At 29.6% G+C, this 22,546-nt stretch overlaps 8 protein-coding genes and 1 non-coding gene across 9 annotated transcripts, besides 7 other annotated features; 4 read left to right on the forward strand and 5 right to left on the reverse strand.

Moving 5' to 3' along the window:
* Positions 1 to 271: part of a mobile genetic element that runs on past the window's edge.
* A 1,688-nt stretch (positions 272 to 1,959) lies between these two features.
* Positions 1,960 to 3,461, reverse strand: TVAGG3_0273700 (RNA polymerase II transcription regulator recruiting protein; the record flags this gene model as incomplete). Its single annotated transcript, XM_001579780.1, has 1 exon — positions 2,674 to 3,264. The coding sequence occupies one exon, from the start codon at positions 3,262 to 3,264 to the stop codon at positions 2,674 to 2,676; it is 591 nt and encodes a 196-aa protein (XP_001579830.1).
* Positions 3,462 to 4,212: 751 nt separating this feature from the next.
* Positions 4,213 to 5,254: a mobile genetic element.
* Positions 5,255 to 5,411: 157 nt separating this feature from the next.
* Positions 5,412 to 5,441: a mobile genetic element.
* Positions 5,442 to 6,598: 1,157 nt separating this feature from the next.
* TVAGG3_0273730 (RNA polymerase II transcription regulator recruiting protein) lies at positions 6,599 to 7,257 on the forward strand (the record flags this gene model as incomplete). Its single annotated transcript, XM_001579779.2, has 1 exon — positions 6,609 to 7,136. The coding sequence occupies one exon, from the start codon at positions 6,609 to 6,611 to the stop codon at positions 7,134 to 7,136; it is 528 nt and encodes a 175-aa protein (XP_001579829.1).
* A 654-nt stretch (positions 7,258 to 7,911) lies between these two features.
* Positions 7,912 to 8,762, forward strand: TVAGG3_0273740 (cytoplasmic tRNA 2-thiolation protein 2 family; the record flags this gene model as incomplete). The annotated part of the gene is made up of 1 exon (XM_001579778.2): positions 7,922 to 8,704. The coding sequence occupies one exon, from the start codon at positions 7,922 to 7,924 to the stop codon at positions 8,702 to 8,704; it is 783 nt and encodes a 260-aa protein (XP_001579828.1).
* Positions 8,763 to 9,032: 270 nt separating this feature from the next.
* Positions 9,033 to 12,270, forward strand: TVAGG3_0273750 (RW1 protein-like protein family; the record flags this gene model as incomplete). The annotated part of the gene is made up of 1 exon (XM_001579777.1): positions 9,091 to 12,207. The coding sequence occupies one exon, from the start codon at positions 9,091 to 9,093 to the stop codon at positions 12,205 to 12,207; it is 3,117 nt and encodes a 1,038-aa protein (XP_001579827.1).
* Positions 12,271 to 12,296: 26 nt separating this feature from the next.
* Positions 12,297 to 12,566, reverse strand: TVAGG3_0273760 (ankyrin repeat protein family; the record flags this gene model as incomplete). Its single annotated transcript, XM_001579776.1, has 1 exon — positions 12,297 to 12,566. The coding sequence occupies one exon, from the start codon at positions 12,564 to 12,566 to the stop codon at positions 12,297 to 12,299; it is 270 nt and encodes an 89-aa protein (XP_001579826.1).
* A 216-nt stretch (positions 12,567 to 12,782) lies between these two features.
* Positions 12,783 to 14,627, reverse strand: TVAGG3_0273770 (leucine-rich repeats (6 copies)-containing protein; the record flags this gene model as incomplete). Its single annotated transcript, XM_001579775.1, has 1 exon — positions 12,783 to 14,627. The coding sequence occupies one exon, from the start codon at positions 14,625 to 14,627 to the stop codon at positions 12,783 to 12,785; it is 1,845 nt and encodes a 614-aa protein (XP_001579825.1).
* Positions 14,628 to 14,836: 209 nt separating this feature from the next.
* Positions 14,837 to 16,234, reverse strand: TVAGG3_0273780 (leucine-rich repeats (6 copies)-containing protein; the record flags this gene model as incomplete). The annotated part of the gene is made up of 1 exon (XM_001579774.1): positions 14,837 to 16,234. One exon carries the CDS (start codon positions 16,232 to 16,234, stop codon positions 14,837 to 14,839), a length of 1,398 nt encoding a protein of 465 aa, XP_001579824.1.
* Positions 16,235 to 17,271: 1,037 nt separating this feature from the next.
* TVAGG3_0273790 lies at positions 17,272 to 17,343 on the reverse strand. Its single transcript has one exon. It is a non-coding gene; the product is annotated as a tRNA-Asp (tRNA).
* Positions 17,344 to 20,422: 3,079 nt separating this feature from the next.
* Positions 20,423 to 20,460: a mobile genetic element.
* Positions 20,423 to 20,460: a terminal%2Cinverted (terminal inverted repeat of Banshee-A3 transposon ID:TVAGG3_0273800).
* A 554-nt stretch (positions 20,461 to 21,014) lies between these two features.
* Positions 21,015 to 21,051: a mobile genetic element.
* Positions 21,015 to 21,051: a terminal%2Cinverted (terminal inverted repeat of Banshee-A3 transposon ID:TVAGG3_0273810).
* An 85-nt stretch (positions 21,052 to 21,136) lies between these two features.
* On the forward strand, positions 21,137 to 22,428 carry TVAGG3_0273820 (uncharacterized protein; the record flags this gene model as incomplete). The annotated part of the gene is made up of 1 exon (XM_001579773.1): positions 21,171 to 22,412. One exon carries the CDS (start codon positions 21,171 to 21,173, stop codon positions 22,410 to 22,412), a length of 1,242 nt encoding a protein of 413 aa, XP_001579823.1.
* Between the last annotated feature and the right edge of the window lie 118 nt (positions 22,429 to 22,546).

Genomic DNA, 22,546 nt, shown 5'->3' on the forward strand with positions numbered 1-22,546 from the left:
ATTTTTGAGGTATACTTTTAAAAGTGGATTTAAAGCACTTATGAAAAAACATTAACTTCTGTCGTTATGATTATTGATTTAGACAATAATGATTTTAATCTTTGATTATCAAAACACTAAAGTCATCTTTTTAACATTTGCTTGGTAGCATTAACTCAAGTCTAAAGTACTATTTTATGTGGCACTCTTAGAATTTTTGTATTCATTGTACACGCTGAAATAGTACCATTAAAGTTATGGCGGACTTTCAAAAAATAGTTTGGTCACCTTTGTTTGTTAATTATTTCTTATTAGTTTTTTTTCAATATCTTGGATTCTTTGTGATAAAACAAGACCAAGATCTCAAATGCTATTGTGTTAAAAATTCCGGTTCGAAAGTTTTGTCAACATGAATAGGCAAAATCGCAACCGAATTTTTAAATCTAGATTTTGATGATAAATTGTGATTTTTAGCTTAAATCGCGATTTTTAAAAAATCGCGAACAGAATTTTTTCGCGATTTATTAATAAATCGCGATTTGAACGATAAATTTCGATTTTTTTAAAAAATCGCGATTCGGGAAAAAATTGCGACTTTTTGAAAAATCGCGAACTTTCAAAAAAATCACGTCCTTAATTTTGGTCTTTTTCGGAGTGATAAGTCGTCCTTTAAGTAATATTTTTTTCTCGAATTGCTAATTGAAAAATTAAATTCGAGAAAAGAGATTACAATAGTATTGTATGGACTATAATCCTACTACTATAACACTTTTTTTGTGAAAATCACACTTTTTTAAAAAAAGATATCAAATTGAAAAAAATTATTCTTATATTTACTTATACTGTAGGGCACATTCATTGGTTATGAAAATCACATAGTATGAATACTCAATCCCAAATATCTTAAAAAAATATTCTAAAATATTAGACTCGATTTTAGCAATTGTATTCTAATCATAATATAATGCCCGAGTATATTATATAAATAGAACAAATATTAGTAAATTCAATTTTTTTTTTCAGATCGCAAATTATCTAATACAAATATTCATAAAAATCACATACAGTATATTTGCATTCAATGTCAAATATAATAGCTATCTAATACTTTCGAAAAATTGAGCTTTTGAATATTTTATAAAATTTCTGGTCCAAAAATTGTGCTTTCACAATATTTTGATGATATCTATAATAATTAGACTACAAATATAAATTGTATAATAAAAAATCAAAATTTGCTTTTGATATCTCAAATCTCGATATGAGATATTCAATGTCAAATCAAAGTATTCATAATTAACAGATTTGTATCGTGAATGCTTTCGTTTTGCTTAATACACAATTATGCATGACAAGTGTGTGTGGCTACACAATTCTTTCCGTCCGAAGCGGAGAATTGTGAAGTTTACACCGCATTTCACGGATAATATAATGGAAAAACGATTTTCATGGAATACTATTTTTATTAATAGCTTAATAAATGAGCGAGTCTGATAGATATATGTTACGCAAGATATATCCATAGAGAAGTGTTTAAGTATAAAACAATGCGTTATACGTTATATGTAGGATATAGATGGTTTTTCTCCATTGAGAATTTTGTCATGTGAAAAATCTCTTTTTTAGCTATGATAAAAATACTTTTTATATACTATTATATCTCAGTTGATATTGATTCAACATTCTTATTTCACATGATAATATAATAGTATATGTAGCGAGGTATTATATTCTCTTGTGATTTCGATCTATTAATGCTCACACAAAAAATTCGCTACATCAAAATTTCCTCGGAAAATTTCACTTTTGCTGCTTTGATTCAACTTTGATGTCCAATGAATACTCAATAAAACTCGAAACTCTGATCATGGAGATCTATCATCACATATATAATTATATTGCTTAAATATGTGTATAAATTGTATTTTGGATTTTTCGGATTAAAAAAGGTTAAAAGTGTCATATTGATATAATTCACATTTTTGATTTCGTTACTTAGAAATGAGAATTGGTCAATAATTTATTATCCATTTGTAATTATAAAGTGTTTTAATGTATTGTGAGTTCATTTAATTAGGTTTAACTATAATATAAAAATAAATAATCACAATAATAAGTATTTAATTAAAAATGAGTATATTCAGAGATAATGCAGGTTCTTTTAGTTATTATTTAGGAGGTTTTATTTAGTTAACAACAAATTAAAATAAATATATTAAGGAATGCGTATCAACAATTTTAACATTAATGGAGGTAGATCAACAATATTAATAATGGGAGTGGGTCAATAATTCAAATACTGGAAATGGCTTAACAATGTTTATTATGGATATGGTTCAACAATGTTTATTATGGAGCTGGATCAACAATGCAATTAATGGAGGTAAATTAACAACGTCAATAATAGTAGTGGATAAGCAACTCAAATACTGGAAATGAATCAACAATGTTAGTGATGGAAGTGGATCAACAATGTAATTATTGGAAGTGTATCAATGTTAGTAATGATTGTCAAAATTCGTTTGAAATGTATTAACAAATAAGATGTCAAACCGCAAACCGTTGTCACATTTCAAACAAATTTTGACAATCATTACTAATATTGCTTTTATTACAATTATCTATTTTGTCAACTAATCTCTTTTCCCGTGCTGCTAACGGCAGCTAATCGTTTTTGATAATTAAATTTAAATTCTATTCGATAGAAAATGGATCATCAAACAAATTAAAGGAGTCCTTCTCGAAATGATTATCTATTTTGGCAAAAATCTGATCGAGCGTGGATGTTTTTGTTTGTTCATTCGGTGTTTTTGCATCATTTATAGGATTTTTTGAGTTCGACTTTAAATCTGATTTAGGATCTTTCTTAGGAGAAGTTTTTTTCTTCTTAAGTACTTTATACCGATTCTTAATCTGCGTATCTGTTCTACCAGGAAAATGCTTAGCGATCTTTACCCAATGAGGACCAATTTTTGAAACTAAATTCAATAATTTTTGATCCTCATCGACAGTAAAAGGCGTTTTCACAACTTTCGGGGATAAGTTGTAGAACCACCTATCATGACACTGTCTAGCATTTTTAGTTTCCATAATATCAGAAATTTGGTCCCAATCATCAGTTCCATATTTCGCAACTAGACTTTTTAGTGTTTCATCTTCAGTTGCGGTGAACGTATTCTTAGGACCAGAAGGTTGTCTAACAAACCTATTTCTAGGTGCCTCTCTGTTTCGTTTCATTGATAATTGTGATTCTTTTTTGTAATGATTATTAATTGTAAAGCTCATTCAAAATTAAGACATTCAATTTTTTGTGACAAGAATGTAAATTATAGAATAAATAACTATTACAATTCCCGAAAATTTTAGTTAAATATTGCTTATTTCAATATATGATTAATAATGAAATAAAAATGTTTCTCATTGAATCATAAATATTCTTGTAAAAATGATTACTGCAAGTAATATAGATCAATTGTTAAAACGTACTTTTTTATTATTTGATTTCAATTTTTTTCTGAAGAGGAAAATAATTTGGCTAGTACTAATATTTGGTAATATGGAAAATTTACTGTAACGTTGTTTTGAGAAGAAAAAATCACATTCAATCTTGAATATTTGAAGAGTAAAACAAGTACATGTACCCATAATGCATTTCTAATAGTTTTTGTACGATATGTAATCCGTGGCAAAGGATTGAGTTTAAACGATTTAAAGCATAACATTTGCATTCATGTCAGTAAGTATATCAAAAATTAATTCCTATTTTATTGAATTACATTTTCAATTCAGGTTCATTTATTATTTGCACAGGTGTGGACAATTAATGGATATTTGTATTAAATTGTCAAATAACATGTTTGGCTTTAATTTTAAAGTTGTTCTAATAGAATTTTTAGTAAGACTCCAATCCTCATCATTATTTTGCAATATTTAATCAGAAAACCTTTGTAATTAATAATTGTTTTCAAATGAAATCATTTCCTCTCAAATGGGTACTATATTACATGTATATTTAATCAATTATTTTTGGACTGGGAAAGGCTACTTGGTTTCCCAAATATACTGATTGATTGTGGAATTTTCTAATTTTCTTCAATTTGCCCAGATATTTTCGCTTTAGAATGAAATAAATTTTGTGGAGTCGAACATATATGAGCGGGTGAATACTGATTACGGATAGCAAATTTGTGCGTTCGAAATAATTTTGAAATTAAAACGCAAATAAGTACTTAAGGGTGCACCCGTATGTACGTTTATTTGAGAGGAGGAGGATTACCCTCTCAATTTTGAGGGATTCGTTAGTTTATTTTCTCGATGAATATGCAATAAAATTTGATTTTTACCTTATCAATATACTTCATATAATATACACATGTTCATGTAAAAACTTTTTTCCAAAATCCTCAGGAATTAAGGGATTTTTGAATTTTAAGAATTTTTTTCGAATTTTTTCGAAAAAAAAAATACTTTCAGAACAGCCTTAACGGCTAAGATTTAGGAACAATGTTAAGTATCAAAAAGAAAGGAGGTCTGATATAGACAACATATATCGTTGAAGGTTGAAAAAATCTCTAATATTTGAGCCCAAAATTTCAAATTTTAATTTTTTGAAAAAAGAGGCCACCCGTATGTGCGTTTATTTGAGAGGAGGAGGATTATATTTTTGAAAGGGTGAAACATTATGAATATGTTAATTATATAATAATATGTATTATTATAAAAAAGAAAAAATAAAGCACGTTAAAATTTTTCTTTCTTGATTTTTTACAAAATCTACTTAGAATTATGCAAAATATGACTAAATAATTATAAATTTCAAGTTAAATTTTAATTTTGATAAATAATTTAAATTTCAAAATATCAAGTTCAGTTCGACTATGTATGTAGTAATTCCTCAATAAAGTGCCAAAACCCTATTAAAATATATGAACATTTTCAACATTTTAATGTTTTTATTTAAAAATTTGACGGAATATGAGCTTCAAACAATTATTATGTAAATAAAAATAATTAAATATATGTATTTATTCGTATTACAACCGTAGTAAGTCGATTCTTCCTTTCTTCTACTGAGGTTTGAATTTGATTTCGAATTGTAAAGAGATTCAAAGGGAAAATACTAGCGGATAAAAACTACCTCCATGAAAGGGTCATAATGGAGTCAAGTTGTATTTTTTGATATTTTTTGCTTTTCGAGCCTAAATAGGTAGCCAAGATAATGCCTAAAAATAAGGTTCTAAATTCTGAAGTTTACATGATCCTCTCGTGTGCACCCTTAAGGGTGGCTTCCGACCAAATTGTCACTTTTTAGCCCAAGTGAGAAAATTTTGTAATTTATAACCAAGTTTTTTAAAATCTATATTTAATAAAGATTCTATTTTTCTTATTAAATTTCAAAAATGAGGGGGTTCGGAATCGTCCACAAATTGCCGGAGTAGGTGACAAAAGTGCATACTCTTAAACAACCGTCGGATTTCCGGGTGAAATCGTGACACACTTTCGTCTTTCGTAGGCAGTGGTGGTTGTTACAAAAGGTAACTTCGAATGTAGCGTGAAATCTGCAAAAAAATTCTGAAATTTGAATGGAGAACACAAAAATTGAATAGTTTACGTCAATAAAAAAGAGAAAAAATTAAGCCAATGTATCTCGAACCTAGGACGTAGAGCAGCAATCACACTGTTTATCACATTACACTACATGCATCTCTCACCTCAGTGAATGAGATCAACTATATGATAACTTTTTCCCCATTATATTCTTGTGGAAAAGTGACAAATAGCAACTTTGACCCTCTCTCCAAATTGCCGAAAGGGTTTTTGCCAGTTTTGAATCCGCTTATTTTTATCGACCAAAATTATAATAAATATAATTTTCGATAAGTATTCTACCCAAATGATTCTTCAAAAAATTATTTTTTGGATTTTATTCCGTAAAAAACGTTACAGAAAACGCCTAGAAAATTTCGAATTTTCCCTAGAAAATTCAGTGCAGGTCGATTTAAGAGATTTTTCAAAAATAATCATATCAGTAGATAGGGTATAATATAGAGGAGCTTTATGAATAACTTAAAATCCGGGAAACTCAATATTCAACGAGAAAAACGCTTAACGAATCTCACTTTTGGTGTAAACATCACAAAAAATTGAGAGGGCTTTCTGGTCGGAAGCCTCCCTTAAAGAGTTGGTACATGCTAAGGGATCATTTTTCAAAATTCATGAATAAGAATAAAAGAAACGATATCAAGAAAACCGAAAGGAAATTATGGATAAAAATGTTTTAAAATTTCAAACTGACAAATAAAATGAACATTTTGATTCCTTGTTATGCTATATCTACTAAGAAAATAAGATGGTAGCTAAGAAAATTGATCAGATAAAACGTTCAAATTGATATTGAAAATCATAACAGTTTTTTTTATTTCTAATAAAAATGCATCTTATATCATGTATTGTTGATTTCATTTGACATTTTTAGTTTTTGCCAAGTACCGAAAAATGACGTGAAATCAAATAATAGCAAGATCAACTGTATTAATATCTAACACTTTCCATATGATTTATCATTATCAGGATTGGATCAATATCGTCCTGGATAATGTCACCTTTTGAATGTAAACGTGACATTTTTAATGGATCAATTTTTCAGACTCCAATTCCAAACTCCAAGAAAAGCACACCCAAAAGTCAAGTTTACAGTCGAAGATGATGCCAAACTCAAATCCCTCGTCGAAACATACGGTGAAACCGACTGGAACCTTATTTCTCAAAAAATGGAAACAAGAAATCCTCGCCAATGCCGCGAAAGATGGGAAAACTATCTTTCACCAAAAGTAAACCATTCACCATTTACTCCTGCTGAAGACATTCAACTTTTGACGTTATATGAAGAACTCGGAGCGAAGTGGGTTCAGATATCCAAGCGCTTCAACAACAGAACTGATATTAGCGTTAAGAGCAGATGGATGGTATTAAAGCGCAGAAATATAACAAAAGAATCTTTACTCAGCCAAACAGCTCAAAGTGCACAGGAGATTGAAGATAAAGACCTCCAAGAAAGAAGTAATAACGTTGATAAGATTATCAAGCGCTTAGCTAATATAGCAGAGTATTCTGACGACGATTGGCTTCTGTTCGAACCAAATGCCGTCTGCTTTTAAATTACATATTAGCTGCTGATTTTCATTATATCAATTGTTTTTTAATCTTTAAGTTTGGATAAGTCTGTAAATATTCATTCATTTTATTTGGATGCTTTTTGAATGCCTTTGTAAGCTTTCGAGTAAACTTAGTCCTTTTTTCGTATGGAAATTACCTACAAAACTTGTTTCATTTCGAAAAACAATTATATTCTTCAATTTTCCTAGTTTTATCAATGAAATGATAAATACATAAAATGATGAACCTCAATTAATAAGATTTACGGTTTATTTTTCTTTGAACATTTGGATTACAATAAGAAAATTGACGATGAGTCTTTCTTTCAGATATATGTAGCTACTCTTTACAACATTCATGTTTTGACTCTTATTTTTACAATTAATGTCTTTGAAAATTGAAATTAAGGTGATTGTTTCCCTATATATTAAATTCTTCTATTATAAGGTGTTGAAACAATAAGTTCTAACTATATGGCTTTAATTCTAACTATATCTCATTCTATCTTATGTGAAAAAAAAATTTGATATTTGATAATCATTGTTTATAAAGGAAGATACTGAAGTACTATAAACATCTTCAGATTCTTTGCTAGTGGACTCTTCAGAAGACCTCTCTATCATTGATTGAGTTCTAGATTAGAGATTCGAATTGCAATTAAAGCAAAAAGATCTGTTGTAATGGTTATTTGAACATGAATTTCACTTCGAATTTGTTTTTTAATTCTGCCACCGGCAAGATTTTCAATTCTTTTTTTGAATGAATTTTTTCCCCATTCAAATAGAGAATGGAAGGAAAATGCTGTGGCTGTAAAGAAACCAAAACTGTTTACACATTGAGGAAGGGTGTAACTAAATGCGCTGAATGCCAATGCAATCAGGCAGGAATTTCATTTATGAACCTCTTCAAAAAGGCGATTGTTAAAATTCCACCACCAGTCCATGTATTAGTTGCAGTTTCAGGTGGTCCAAGTTCAATGTTTGCATACAATACGCTTACAACTCGTATTGATGTTACAAGAACAAGCAAAACTTCATTTGTCAAGAAGATCGAAGCCATTTCAACAGAGGATTTGCAAATTCCAAATCTTCACCACATAGACAAGTTCACTGTAAAGAATGTAGCTGATTATGCACGTGAACATGATTTTAATTGCGTTGTTCTTGGCGATAACACAGATTTTATTGCATTAAAGTCAATGGGATGCTTATCACAAGGCCGCCCAGACTTATTTTACTGGATTTCTACAGATGATTTTGAGAATTATCCTGGAATTCCAATTCTTCGTCCAGCTCGCCAAATTTTAACCGCTGAAACAGAATTTATCTGCAAACACCGTGGTTTAGAATACAAGAAAGACCTTTCCAAGCTACAAAAAGCCTTCATTGTTGAGGAAAGAATGATCGATACAATTATTGCAGATGGAAATGAGGCCACAACATTTGCGGTTCAGAAAATGGCCGAAAGACTCCCAGTTCCAACTCTTCCTTTCAAATGTCCTCAATGCGGCTTGCCTTTCGACAAAGAAGGCTGCCCATGCGAAATTTGCGCAGCTGAGAATAGAGCATAGATAGAATTTATACTAAAACTTCATTATAGAATTGTTTTATAAAAAATTTATTTTTAATTTTTCATTTCTCATAAAAATCTATATGAAATCATAGCTAATTCGCTTGATTTGAGTATAATTTTAGTATATTTGTTTGTTCGTGAAAGATTTTGAAAATATATGAAATAGAAATTCAACTTGTGTCCATTTATTCCTTGCCATATTACTTACCTTCGTTTGATTAATATATATGTTAATTGCTTTCCTTAAATGATGTATCCGTATTTGATTTGGATGAGAAATTTATTTGATTTTGAAATATTTGATTACGATCGATTGCTCTAACATGATTTCGGATTGGAAACAGCTCAAAATCTTTTCAGTACCTAAGAAATTTTTGACAATGAATGATTTGTTTACTTTTTCTCTTTATTAACTGTGAGAGGGCACGAGTTGTTAACGGAGCAACTACGTTTTATTCAAGCTCCTACATGTATAATGGCACAGAAACTGAATTAGAATTCAATCCTGCTTACGGAAAAATGAAAAGTTTTGATAAGGCCAATTTTTCCAAGATTGATGTCAGTAGGATTCAATTTCAGAGTAATACATCGAGAAATAATAACTTTATCGGAAAATCTTTCGGTGAAATTAAAGAAATTATCGATGAACACCTTACAATTTATCCAGCAAGCCTCCCAAGTCTAGATTTGGATACAATGAGTATAACAAACATAACTCTTTCGCTTGAAAATCGTAAAAAAGACAAAAATATCACAATATTAAGAATTTATTCAACATCTCCTTATATTTTCGTTGAAAAAATCGAGAATGTAACCATTAGATCATATAGATACATTCGATTTTCATTTGCAATCATCCCCCTCGAACCTGGACAATATTCCGCCTTAATTATGATTGAAACTGATATTGGTGTCATTCCTTACCACATGGATTTCAAATCTACGTTAAATCCTGTCATGTACGCGAAACCTCATGAAATTTATCAAATTTATCAACAACCTTACCAATATGTTATAAATATAGCAGCTGCTGTTGATTATACATTCATATTTGACTCATCTGTATTCAATCCAAGCAAATCTACATCTACAATTTGTTCAATAATCTTACAACCGAATTATCTTGAGCCAGGTGACTATTTAACATTTCTTTACTTCATGACAGACATATTTACAAATGTTTTACCTGTTTATTTGCATGTGATTGAAGAAAATTACACTTTTAAACAAGATATCAAGTTATATGTTGGAAATTATCAGTCGGCTGACATCATAATGACTAATCCGTCAGATAAAGATTTATATGTTAACGATATCAGGACAAAAGACCCAAGAATTTTTGTTAAATTGTTAAATAATTCTTTAATTGTGAAATCTCATGAAACAAAGAACATTTCATCAATCGAACTGATATGCCAAGATAGTTTACAGTACGACCACATCAATAATTTCAGTGTTTTCGTTACAGTTAATGGACATTTGAATTTGATCAGAGGAGAGATCATTAATCCGCCGTTAGGGACCCAATTAATTTACTACATTCCCCCTATGAACGATATAACCACGTATTCCCACATAGCAATTGAAAATCAGAATAATTTTTCAATTTTTGTATTTGGAGTAACTTGTAACTTATCTTTCTATGATGTGAAAGAGTTCTCACCATTTGTTCTTGGTCCTAATGAGACTTCCATGGACTTTTTCGTTACTTTGACTGAAGAATTTGATATCACACAAAATCCTTTCTCAATTTCGATATTTACCAATGCATCTGTTTATAACTTTGATATGAATAGGTACCCTATGCCAATAAGAATCGTTTCTGCTACAGATAACATAACAATTTTGGAAAATAACACAATTGACTTCGGAACTGTCCTAAACATGTCATCAATACAGATGTCGTTCAAGGTATTTAATGATAATCACCTTCCGATCCAGTTAAACCAGATTTCTTCAAGTTCAAACGGAGTTACAATCAAATGTCCGAATTTGAGCAAAGATTCCGTTATTAAACCGAATAATTATAAGGTCTACAAGACATATATCATGTTCAATGAGCCTTCAAGGAACACTTCGCAGATTTTTTTCAAATTTAAGCATACAGAGTACAAAATCACCATAAAATGGAAACCTATATGCGGAACAATTAAATTTGATATCATAATAAGCGATAACCTCATTCTTGGCTCTGATTATTATGGAACTGTTATAATTGAGTCGAAATTCCACCATGATATCGAATTAAAGGGAATGCAAACGAATGTCCCTCAACAGGTGAAGCCGCAGTTCCCTCTAAAGCTCAAAAGATACGTAAAAACTCGATTATCAGAATTTATGATCAAATTAGACCCAAGTTTTCCATTTACCAGGGGTTTTTACAGAGTATTATCGAATAGTGATAGTTATGATGCTCAAGAGAAAGCTTGGAAAGCTTTGTGGAAAGACAATTTGTCAATTTCTTTAAATTTCGAGTTTAATATCGGAAATGGCTTCAGTTTCTATACGAGTAAGCGTATAAACATCAGCCATGCAGTATTTCCACCCGGAATCATCGATTACGGAGCGATTCATGCTGATGAAATTTTTGTAAAATCAGTTTACTTAACAAATCCTTTTACAAGGCCTGTAATGTTCAAATTCCATGGTGTTAAGAATGGCACCGATGGAAAATTCAACATCAAGCATGTAAAATCGATAACTTTGCAGCGAAATGAGTCATCCGAGTTTATGTTGACTTTTGAAGGTGCAATACCTGGTAAATGCAACTTCGAAATACCTGTAACTACCAATTGCACCCCTCCTTTTGTAGTAATGGTCCAATCTATCGTCGAATATCCTCGAATTCGGTTTTCGGACATCGACAACATGATAGTATCATCCGTACATTTTGATGCTTCCAACGATGACGAAAAGTACATGAACGAGATTTGGACGCAATGCGTTTACGTAACAAATAACGCGTTAAGTCCGATTTCGATTAATAACCTTTACATCACTCCCAACACGTTTCTGAAGTTTAGAGCTAATAATACTAACCTTCAGCCGTACCAAACTTGCTCTATTTGCTTCGATTTCCTACTTTGGAATTGGGACACAAAAAATACCATGAAAAATTTATCGTTCACAGTTTTAGCGCAACATTATTTATATAGTTTACCAATATATGCTCAAGTCAGTGAGAACGCTATAGTGAGAATTGACGAAGCAATGAAGAAAACTATGAAATTAGTGTCAATTATCGGATTTTTGTCTCCTGTTATATCGTTATTGATTTCCTTTGTCATTTACATATGGTTTAAGATGGAATTGAGCTGGAGAAAGAAGAGAGTTGATAGAGCTGTGAAACATTTCAGTGTAAAGAACTTGAAAGAGGCTGAAATACAGAAGAATGAAGACCCAATTGATCCGAAAGTGGTTTGGCATAGAAAGAGAGGATATAATCCTCATCCTGCCAATGAAACAACATTAGATTTGATTGAAAAAATGCTTGATGTGTAATTTGTTTTTTATATTGTTTATATTTATTTGTGTTTAAATGTAAATAAAGATCTTTATTAATAATATGTAATTCTTTATATTGTATGAGCTCATGAATATTCAAGATAGCTTTTTACGTTATCTTTTGCAAGATCTAGGGCAGTTTTATCTTTATTGTCCTTTGCTTTTTTATCAGCTCTAATAGAAATGAGATATTTAACAACTTCAAAATGGCTATTAATTGATGCATAAATGAGTGGTGTAGTTCCATTTTTATTCTTTGATTCTTTATTAATTCCGCATTCGATGAGATATTTAAGAAGTTTAAGATTTCCTTTTTCACATGATTTGAGTAGGATTTTATTACAAAAATTCTTCATTGTTTTTATTTAATATTTCTTTACACGATACTCCAATTAGAGATTGATCTTCTTTACCAGATATATCATCAAGAAATTTGTAGACTTTTTCAATATCGCTTTGTATGAAGTAACAATTGTAATTATATTTGTTAGATCTTGATCTCAGTAATATCATGATTCATTACAAGATCTTAATATATATACATTTACTAACATATAAAATATGATGATATACTACCATAAACCAAGGTAGTATGATGAAGTGAGAAGAAGAGATGCATGTGTTTTCATATCGTTCTTCATTCGTTTGTTGATAATGTCGACACCAACGAAGTTAGTTTCGATGATGTCATTGCAAATGTTAGATGCCTTGTGGAATGTTGGCGATCCACAGAATGTGTTGTGTTGATAATTTGATCCGACGATGACATTCGTTCCTCGTTCGAAAGAAGGAGAGAAATCAGAGAAATCTTGTGAACCGCAGAAGTAGACAACTCGGACTCTCGTGTTCATGAATGAAGAAGATCCGATGTATTTTGCATGTGAACGAACTCGAAGGACACTTGGAACACTAGTTCCGATGAATGATGAATTTCCGATATATATGACATTATCTGGAACTTGATTGATCTTGAAACAGTTCTTGAATGCGAAGTTGCCGATTCTTTCTACTGAACGTGGAATTATGAAAACAAGTTCACTACAGTCTGTGAATGCATAATCTGAGATATTAACAATTCTCTTGTTTATTGTGACTGATTCAAGATTGGTACAACCATAGAATGTTCCAATAGGGATTATACTATATTCTGATTCTTCAGATAACAACTTCTTTGTGAATTTGAAGTTTGTTGTTGTTGATGAAATGTCAGAGATCTGTTTTATGTAAACACTTCGTAATGTTGTGCAGTTCTTGAAAACATATGATGAGAGAGATACTTTGCAATTGAGGTAGAATGTCTCAATGCTAGAATTGCTGAATACAAATTGTTCAATATTAGAAACAGTTGTGCCTTCTCCGATGTTTATGAATCGGAGACTGAAATTGAAACTTGAGAATGCATCTGTGCAAATGGATTCGATGTTCAAGTTTGGCATTATGTTCACTGTCTCTATTGATGGGGCACCTCCGAAACACAAAGAATTGATACGAGTATATGAGTCTGGGATTGTGTAGTTCATCAGAGATGTACAACCTGAGAACGCTGTGTCGCTAAGAGATGACATCATTGAGTGTGACTCAAATGTTATGTTAGAAAGAGATTCACAATTTTTGAATGCATTTTCTCTGATTGTCGTGCAGTTCGCTGGGATATTGATCGTGTTAAGTTTCTTGCAGTTTGAGAATATTGTCACACCAAGAGCCTTCAGTGCACAGAACTTACCAAATGTGAATGTTGTTAACGATGTGCAATCTGAAAATATTGAGTCATAATCTAAATTGGCGAGTGCATAGTCTGGGAATGTGATGATAGAAAGATTTGTACAACCTGAAAAAGCATTTTGCATAACTGTTTTCAATGATGTCGGGAGATCAACTCTGAAAAGTGCTGTACATGAGTAGAATGTACCATCTTCAATAGTCTCAAGTTTACAACCATCTTCAAATGTCAAATCTCGAAGTTTGCTACACCCATAGAATGCATTAGATTTGATTACAATAATATAGTTGTATATCAGTGCAGACTCTTTTCCTCCTGGACAACAAACGAGTTTGAGTTTATCGATAGTGTATACAATTCCTTCTCTACATGTATAGTACTCGTTTGAAGGTGGAACAATGATACTGACTAAACTTGAACAATATACAAATGCAGATGGTTCAAATGATGAAACCGTTGATGGAATTGTAATAGTTGGTAATGATGTGCATGATTTGAAAACACCACCTCCAAGAGATGGTAAATTTGTTCCTGCTGCAAATGTGACTGATTTCAAACTTTCACAATACTGGAATGCATTTGTTCCGAGAAATGTCAGTGTTTTTGGGAATGATATTGAATTTAATTCTGAATATTGAAAGGCCAATTCATTAATTTCTGATAATTTAGAATCAGAAGGAATTGTAAAACTTGTCATTGAATTAGTTTCGGAAAAGCATCTTGAGCCTAAAGAATTTACATTTTTAGGTAATATAATACTTTTCAATTTGTAACATCCATTGAATGTCTGAGCATTTATCGTTGATAATGGGCAATTTGCATCAAATGTTACTGTTTCTAATTCTTTTGCATCTATGAATGAAACCCATTCAATTGTTTCAAGATTTCTGCCAAAGTGAATTTCTTTCAAACTGCTATAAGCAAATGACCACTCTTCAAGTTTTTTGGACCATTTCCATTTAAAGTCACATATTGTACAGTTGATCCATAAAAACAGTTCCGACAAAAAGTCATAACAGATGCAGGGATATTTATTCTCTGAAATGTTGTTCCTAAAAATGAATATACACCAATTTCGGTTAATCTTGAACTTAATGTTATTGCTTGTAAATTTTTGCACTTAAAGAAACAATAAGAGCCAATTATTGTGCATTCAGATCTTAATGATACTGATGTGATTCCACCAATACAGCATTTGGCTGTATTATAACCTTTATCATAAACAATTCCACCACTAGCATCAAATTTTGTGTTTGAAGAATCTGTTTTGATACTTGTCATTGATGTGCATGCTTGAAATACAGTTGCACCAAAACTGCTAACTGCTGATGGTATTGTGAAACTTTTCGTGGAAGGTGGAATAAATAATACTACCGATTCATCTCTTGTCATAATAGCTGAAGATTTTGATTTATATACAGGATTATTTGGATCGATTTCGATTGTTTGAATGCTCATTGTGGATCCAAATGCTTGAACATCGATACTTATCACTGAAGCTGGTATATAAATATACGTAATATAATCATCAAGATAAAATAAATCATATGCAATTGTTGTGCATTTTGGAGGAATAATAAACCTTGAAATCTTTGTATTATAAAATGCCATTCCGTCAATAGTGTCCAACAGAGATCCTTCTTCGAATTCAATCGTTTCTAATTTATTGTCTTCTAAAAATGCTTGATAAGCTAATGTTCTAACATTTTTTGATATAAAAACATACTGCAAATTTCTATTCCATTGCCAAAATGATATCCGTTCCAATTTACAGCCTTTTTCCATGATAAGTCTCGAAAATTTGCATTGAATAAAATTATTAGTATTCGCAGTTCTAATGTTTTTTGAAATAGTAAATGTTCCATAAATTGTCAGCATAAAAAACGCATAATCATCAATTATTGTTGTTTCTGGAGGAAATTCAAAAGTTTCGAGAATGCAAGGTGCTCTTATTAATTTATTCTTTCCTTTTGTATATAATGCACTGTATCTATCTGTTTCTAAATAATCGCTTCCTTTAGGAAGGTAAATATGAGCCAGAACAAAACAATAATATAAATCAAATCCTGTTATTGATTTTAAGGTCGATGGGAGGTAAATAGCTTGAAGTGAGTAAAAGTAGTAGAAAGTTCCATATTCTAATTCATTGCATCCTTCTCCAAGATGAATAATGGTAATTGAATAACGATCACAGTTTTGTTTTACCAAACTGGCAGTAAGTTTTCCGCTACCTGTGATATATAGTGTCGTTTTCTTGGTCTCAAATGTGAATGCATTGGATAGATAAAACAATAGAAGTAGCATTAAAAACTCTGAAAAAATCTGGAAAATAAAAGTATCATATAATGATGTATTGTTATAAGATCAATAATCTTAAAAACTAGTATCGCTCTGAAAATAATGATGGTTTGAGGAAAAATTTTGTGAATAAATAATCAATTCAATCGAAATTTTGATAAAAAAAGTTGCTGTTTTTAATGCATTGGACATCGGATCTTAAAAACAGTTTTTTCAGAATAATTTGAAAGCAAAATTAATCAACATGTCAGAATTTGGAAATCATTTGATCTGAAAAATGAAAATATGTTTAGTATTTGATGAGGAGAACAGAAATGTTTCTTTCAAAATATGACCATTTAAACGACGATAGACAATTCAAAAATATATATTTTTATTGAATGAAAAGCAACGAAAAATCCAATGATAATTTATATGAAAAATGTACTGGATATTTACTGTATTTTAGGTTTATATGAACATCCATTTGATTATCCAAGATTTTGAACAATGAATTTGGAACATTCCAAAATCTTATGATTTATTAAGTATTTGAATATATTAATAATAGTAATTGGTGGTTCATTGTCTATTTTATTGAAATAGATTGAATTTAAAACACCAATAATTTGATTGTTCATAGATTAGTTATTATTTAAAATAAGATAATGGTATCGACGCAAATTTTGAAGTTACTTTATATTTGGAAAGATTCCTTTGGAAGGAATTTTGGAGGATATACTATATTTATACTAAATGGTAAATATTATATGATACAATATTTAAAATTAATAGCGAAATATAAAACAATCGCTCATTGGCAATTTGATATTTAATTTCAAACGGAGTAAGCAATTACAGAAAAAGTACTGATGTGGCTTTTTGATGAGGTAAAAGGTGAATGATTTATTATTCTGGATAAATTCATTCGAAATATTAAAAATTAGTCTTAACCTTTTTCTCAAATCCAATAAAATTTGAAATAACTTCCATCAAATGAAGCCAATTCAAGTATTTTCAAATAAGAATTAAGCTGAATCATCTATAATCAAAAATAAAAAAAGCTCGGTCACCGGGAATCGAACCCGGATCAAAAGAACGACAATCTTACATGATAACCATTACACTATGACCGATTCACGAAAATATTTTTTCCGTTTATGGCCTAATAAAAATTATTTGATTTTATTTCATTGAAAACATTGTTTAATTCTATAATGCATCTATTTTAATCTATCTTGGTTTCAATCTTTAATAAAATTTTTAATCATTTACTTAACTAATCACAATCTTCATTGATTTCTCCATTTTACAATAATCAAATTATTGGTTGATAAACTACATCTTTAGCAAATTTAATTTGTACAAGTCATTTTCATTAATGGTAAGATGAGTGAAAATAAAGAGATAAAATCCTTGATACAATTATATTTATCGGGTTCAACATCTGATGTTAATGCTATAGAATCCACACTTACACAAATTATTAATCTTCCGTCATCATTACAAGAGATTTTGGAATTATTTGATTCAAATGATGAGAGAGTTCTCAATATATTATTCATATTATTAGAAAATTATTTAAAAATATATGGTAAAGATCAAATTTACCAAGTATCACAGCCAATTATCAATACCCTTTTACCTATTTTTAGAAAATTCACAACGAAATTAGCAATTTCAATATTTAAGATTATAGAAAATGTCTGTATTGCAAGTTCTGACTTTGATATCATTCTCCAGACATTCAAAACTTTAATATCCGAAAATGATATTTTTCATTCAAGTTACTTAGCATTGATATTGAGTGAAAACGGTTATTTATCAGCTAATGACCAAATGGATATCATTAAAATGTCCATTATCGATGAAAATATTTCATCGAATTCAAACAGCTTAGTTTTACTATTTTTGCTGTTCAAAAACCAAGAAAATGAAAATTTGGATTATTTTGTATCAGAATATGTTCAATTATTTATTCAAAGACTCCAAAAATCAATAATTAATCAAAATTCTTCGGATTTTCAAGATTTATGTCAGTTTATTGATATTTGTTCTGATAAGCAATACAATATCTTTCCATTTCATTTATTTTATCCAATAATTAAAGAAATTTTACAAAATAATTTTCCAAATTTGATGAAAATCAGTTCCTTTGTTTTACTTGGTTCACTTTCAACAATATTTATTAATGATATAGATGAAAATGTTGCTTTAGAGATTTTGTCCATTTCTTTTCAAGTTTTATTGGAATTATATGATGATTCACTTGATTTCAACAATCAATGCATAGAAGTATCATCAACATTGTTTGTAAACATGTTTGAAGTGATCAAAAGAGATTTAACAGCAGATTTTGTTCTGAATTCTTTTGAAAATTTATTTTCTTGTGAAATTCAAGAAAATCATCTTATTTCAGTTCTTTTCATAATGAATATCGCACAGACATTGTATCCCAATGTTTTTAAGTCATTTTACCAAAAAATTATTGAATTTATTATTGATATTCTCAAAAATGGTTCAAATAATGCTATTTGTTATTGTTGTTCATTGGTTTTATCTATTGTTCATTCAAAACAGTTCATTTCTGAACTGAATCCAAAAGATTTTTCAGATTTTATTTTAGAACTCTTTATAGAAACGAACAATGATATGTTTGCTGAAGTTTTATGTGAAATGTTGCCTATTGTTATTGATTCCAATGTTTTTGAAGAATATTTAAGAAAATTATTTGAAAATTATTGTGAAGAAGCATCATATTGCAAAATTATTTGTTCATTGTTAGTTTTGGACTCAAATAGTACGAATTTGTTCTTTGATGACATTTTTAATTTGATATCAAATTTGATATCAACAAAAAACGAAAATAGTATGATATCTGCATCGTTATTACTAATATCTTTGACAAAGACATCTGTTGAGAAGCTTTCTCCTTATTTAAATGATTTAATTGAATTTAATCATTTATTTTTGACAGACGATAGCGATTGGGAGATAATAAAGCATGGATTAATGTTGTTTAAGGCTATTCTTTTTTGTTTCAAAGAAAGTGTTGCAGAATTTACTCAAGAAATTTTTAATTATTTAATTTCTGATATAATGGAGCAGATTGAAACGAATTATGATGTATCATTGACTAAGCAGATAATTGGAATTGAAGCTGACGTTATTCAGTCTTGTTTTTCTGTATTTAATGATTTGATTCAAAATCAAACTGAAATTTTGATGTTAATATTTAAGTTTTTAGTTAGTAGTAATGATTTGATAATGATTGGATGTAGTTTTGGTATAGAATTGATAAAATCTTCTCATTCTCAAGAAGAAGTATTCCAGAATGTGTTTGTTACTTTGTTTGAAGGATTTACTAATGGTTCGAATGATAATTTGGAGTGTTTTGCAAAATCTTTGTCAGAATTAATTAATATTATGCCAGAAAACACTTTTCAAGAAGAACTGAAAGAGATTTTTATGTTCTCGTTAGAGCAGATAAAGAAACTTGAGAGATTATCTGTAACAAAGTCAAATTTTATTGATTTAATTGAAATGATTTCCAAAAAAGTGTCAGAGATCGAATTCATAGCAGCACAACTTAATCAAACTATTGGACAACTTTTATCCATAAAAGGACATCTATTTTTGCAACTTTTGTCCAAAATTTCAAAATTTACTTTTATTGAAGACGAATTCTTCAAAATTGCGATTTCTGATTCCATCACTGCTATTATTTCGTCAAACTCTCGAAATTTACATGAGCAAATACTACTCCTCTTTAATTCTGCAATAAATAAAAGATTTGATGAGGAAAATATACAAAATTTCATGGGCTGTTTAGATATAATTGACAATATATGTGATCAGGATAGTGATTACATTGTATTTATCGCAATTAGACTTGTTATTTCGTATAAATTACAAATTGACTCAAAAATTATACAAATTTTGTTAGAGCATATCATTCCAAAGTCAGAAACGATGTTTATTTCATCGTTCTGTGCATTTCCTTTGTTTATTTTCCCTGTTTCTGATTCAATTTCGGATATTTTCAATAGATCTCTTATTCAGATATTGACTTACTACGAACCAAAGACATTAATTCAACGCCTAACGCCAACATGTGTATTAGGTTTAGTTGAATTGTTTATTCTCACTTTCAAAGAAAATATTCAAATTGATATTGAACGTCAGAAGCAACTTAGAATTCTTATCGAATGGTATTGTTGTAAACAGAAATTCATCAAAAGTGACACCTCAGAAAAGCTAAAATATTGAATTTTTGGAACTTTTGATAGAGCACGTTTTTAAATATTAATTTAAGTAAATGTATATTTTGTAAAGATTCTTTTTAATAAAAAAATAAAATTTTGAAGGAGAACACAAAATCTTCTGAAAATAATATCACATAAACTCATATTATTTTCTAATATATAACTATTTTATATAAAAATCAAATTCAATGATCTTAAAGCGAAGGATAAACCTCAAAATTTACGAATATAATGAGTGGTAATATAATGCTTATCTATCATAAAACAATATGAAATATTCCCACTCATTATATTCGTAAATTTTGAGGTTTATCCTTCGCTTTTAAGATCATTGAATTTGATTTTTATATAAAATAGTTATATATTAGAAAATAATATGAGTTTATGTGATATTATTTTTCAGAAGATTTCATTCTATATGCCTATGAAAAGTACTCTCAAAACTAACTTTTTCCTAATTATAATTAAATCTAGAATATTGTATTATGCTTAGTATTATTTCATTTTTCTCATTCAATTTAGAATTTACAAATGTCAAAAAATTGAGAGCTGTCACTTTTGATGAATTTCTGTTTATTACAGTATAACCAATATAAACATGCAAATTGATAATTTTAATTTTTTTTATTTATTTATTTGAGGGGATAGAATTATAGACCCTGAATTTTATTAAATTTTCCACTAAAAAAAATAAAATCATGAGTTATGATCATAATTATGATCATATATTCTTCAGTACACCAACAGAATTAGACCCTGATAAGCTTTTTGTTGGTAAAATAACCGAAACTCGTGATGTTACAGACCCATATATTGCATTACAAAATGATGTGAAATCCCAAATCGAATCGCTTAAAAACAGCTTAATAACGGAGTTCAAAATGTCGGATGAGCCAACATACAATACTTATCTCATTAATTTATCAAAGGCAATTTCAGATTTATTAGATCTGAAAAAAAATGAAGTCTATGTTCAGTACAAATCAGAAGAGATTCTCAGGAACAACGCATATCTCAATAACAGAATCAAGGACATGCTTAATTTATGCCAAATACAATTCAAATACAACCAATTAAGGTCTGAACTTGCAGAAGCGTACAATTACTTTGATCTTTCACGAGCCATGTGTCTGAAATCAGAAATGGTTAAGATGCAAATAGAAAGTATTAAACTTTCCAAAAAAGATGAGTTAATCAAGAAATTTGATTCACCACAAGCGATTTTTAATGAAGCAATTGATAATCTGTTGAAACATCCTAACTCTACACTACTTTTCAATCTTCTTGCTTACACAAAAAATAAATCCGCAATTTCTGACAAAATTCAAAGAATTATCTCTAACAAAGAGGGCAAAATCGAGTGGAAACCAGAATACGTGATTAGTGTTGGTGAAATACTAACAATTTTCGAAAGTATGAGTTCGATTTTCCCAGATGCAGTTAATTCATTCCAACCTTTAAAGGAATCACATTCAACAGTCGTACGAAACCTTAATAAGTTTAATTTGAACAATCTCTTGGCCATGGAAAAGTCTAAATACATGAAATTAAAAGAATTTAATTTATCTACGATTCTTTTCAACAATAGTTTCTTTACACATGATGCAAGGGAAGTTTTTAACAATCTCAAGGAACTAAAAAGGATGCAAATGTTTGCTTATGTCGGAATTTCATTTATTATTCAGAAAAACTCTGGAAATGAATTCAAAGAAGTAAGAGAAGAGCTCAAAAGGATACTTGGTAATTACGCGAAGAACCTGGATCTAAAAGAGAAGTATGTTGCAGAATTATCCCAATTATTCCCTCCAGGAACCATTAACAATGAAAATGCACGTATTACTGCGTCATACTTAGTCGATATATCATTGAAACTTCTCGAAAGTAGGGATTACCAAGTAAATAAGAATGATTTCAATACAACGGGAATTCTTTATTTTTGAATAAAAAATTTTCCGCGGTTTAACTCAAATTTTTTTCAATTTTTTCTATGTTTACGGAAATATTTTTAAATTTGATAGAAAACTTTTAGTTATTACATCAAAATAAAAACATATAAACTAGTAGGGTTTATCCT

The sequence above is a fragment of the Trichomonas vaginalis genome, chromosome V (genome assembly GCF_026262505.1).
Source record: "Trichomonas vaginalis G3 chromosome V, whole genome shotgun sequence".
Taxonomy (NCBI): domain Eukaryota; phylum Parabasalia; order Trichomonadida; family Trichomonadidae; genus Trichomonas; species Trichomonas vaginalis.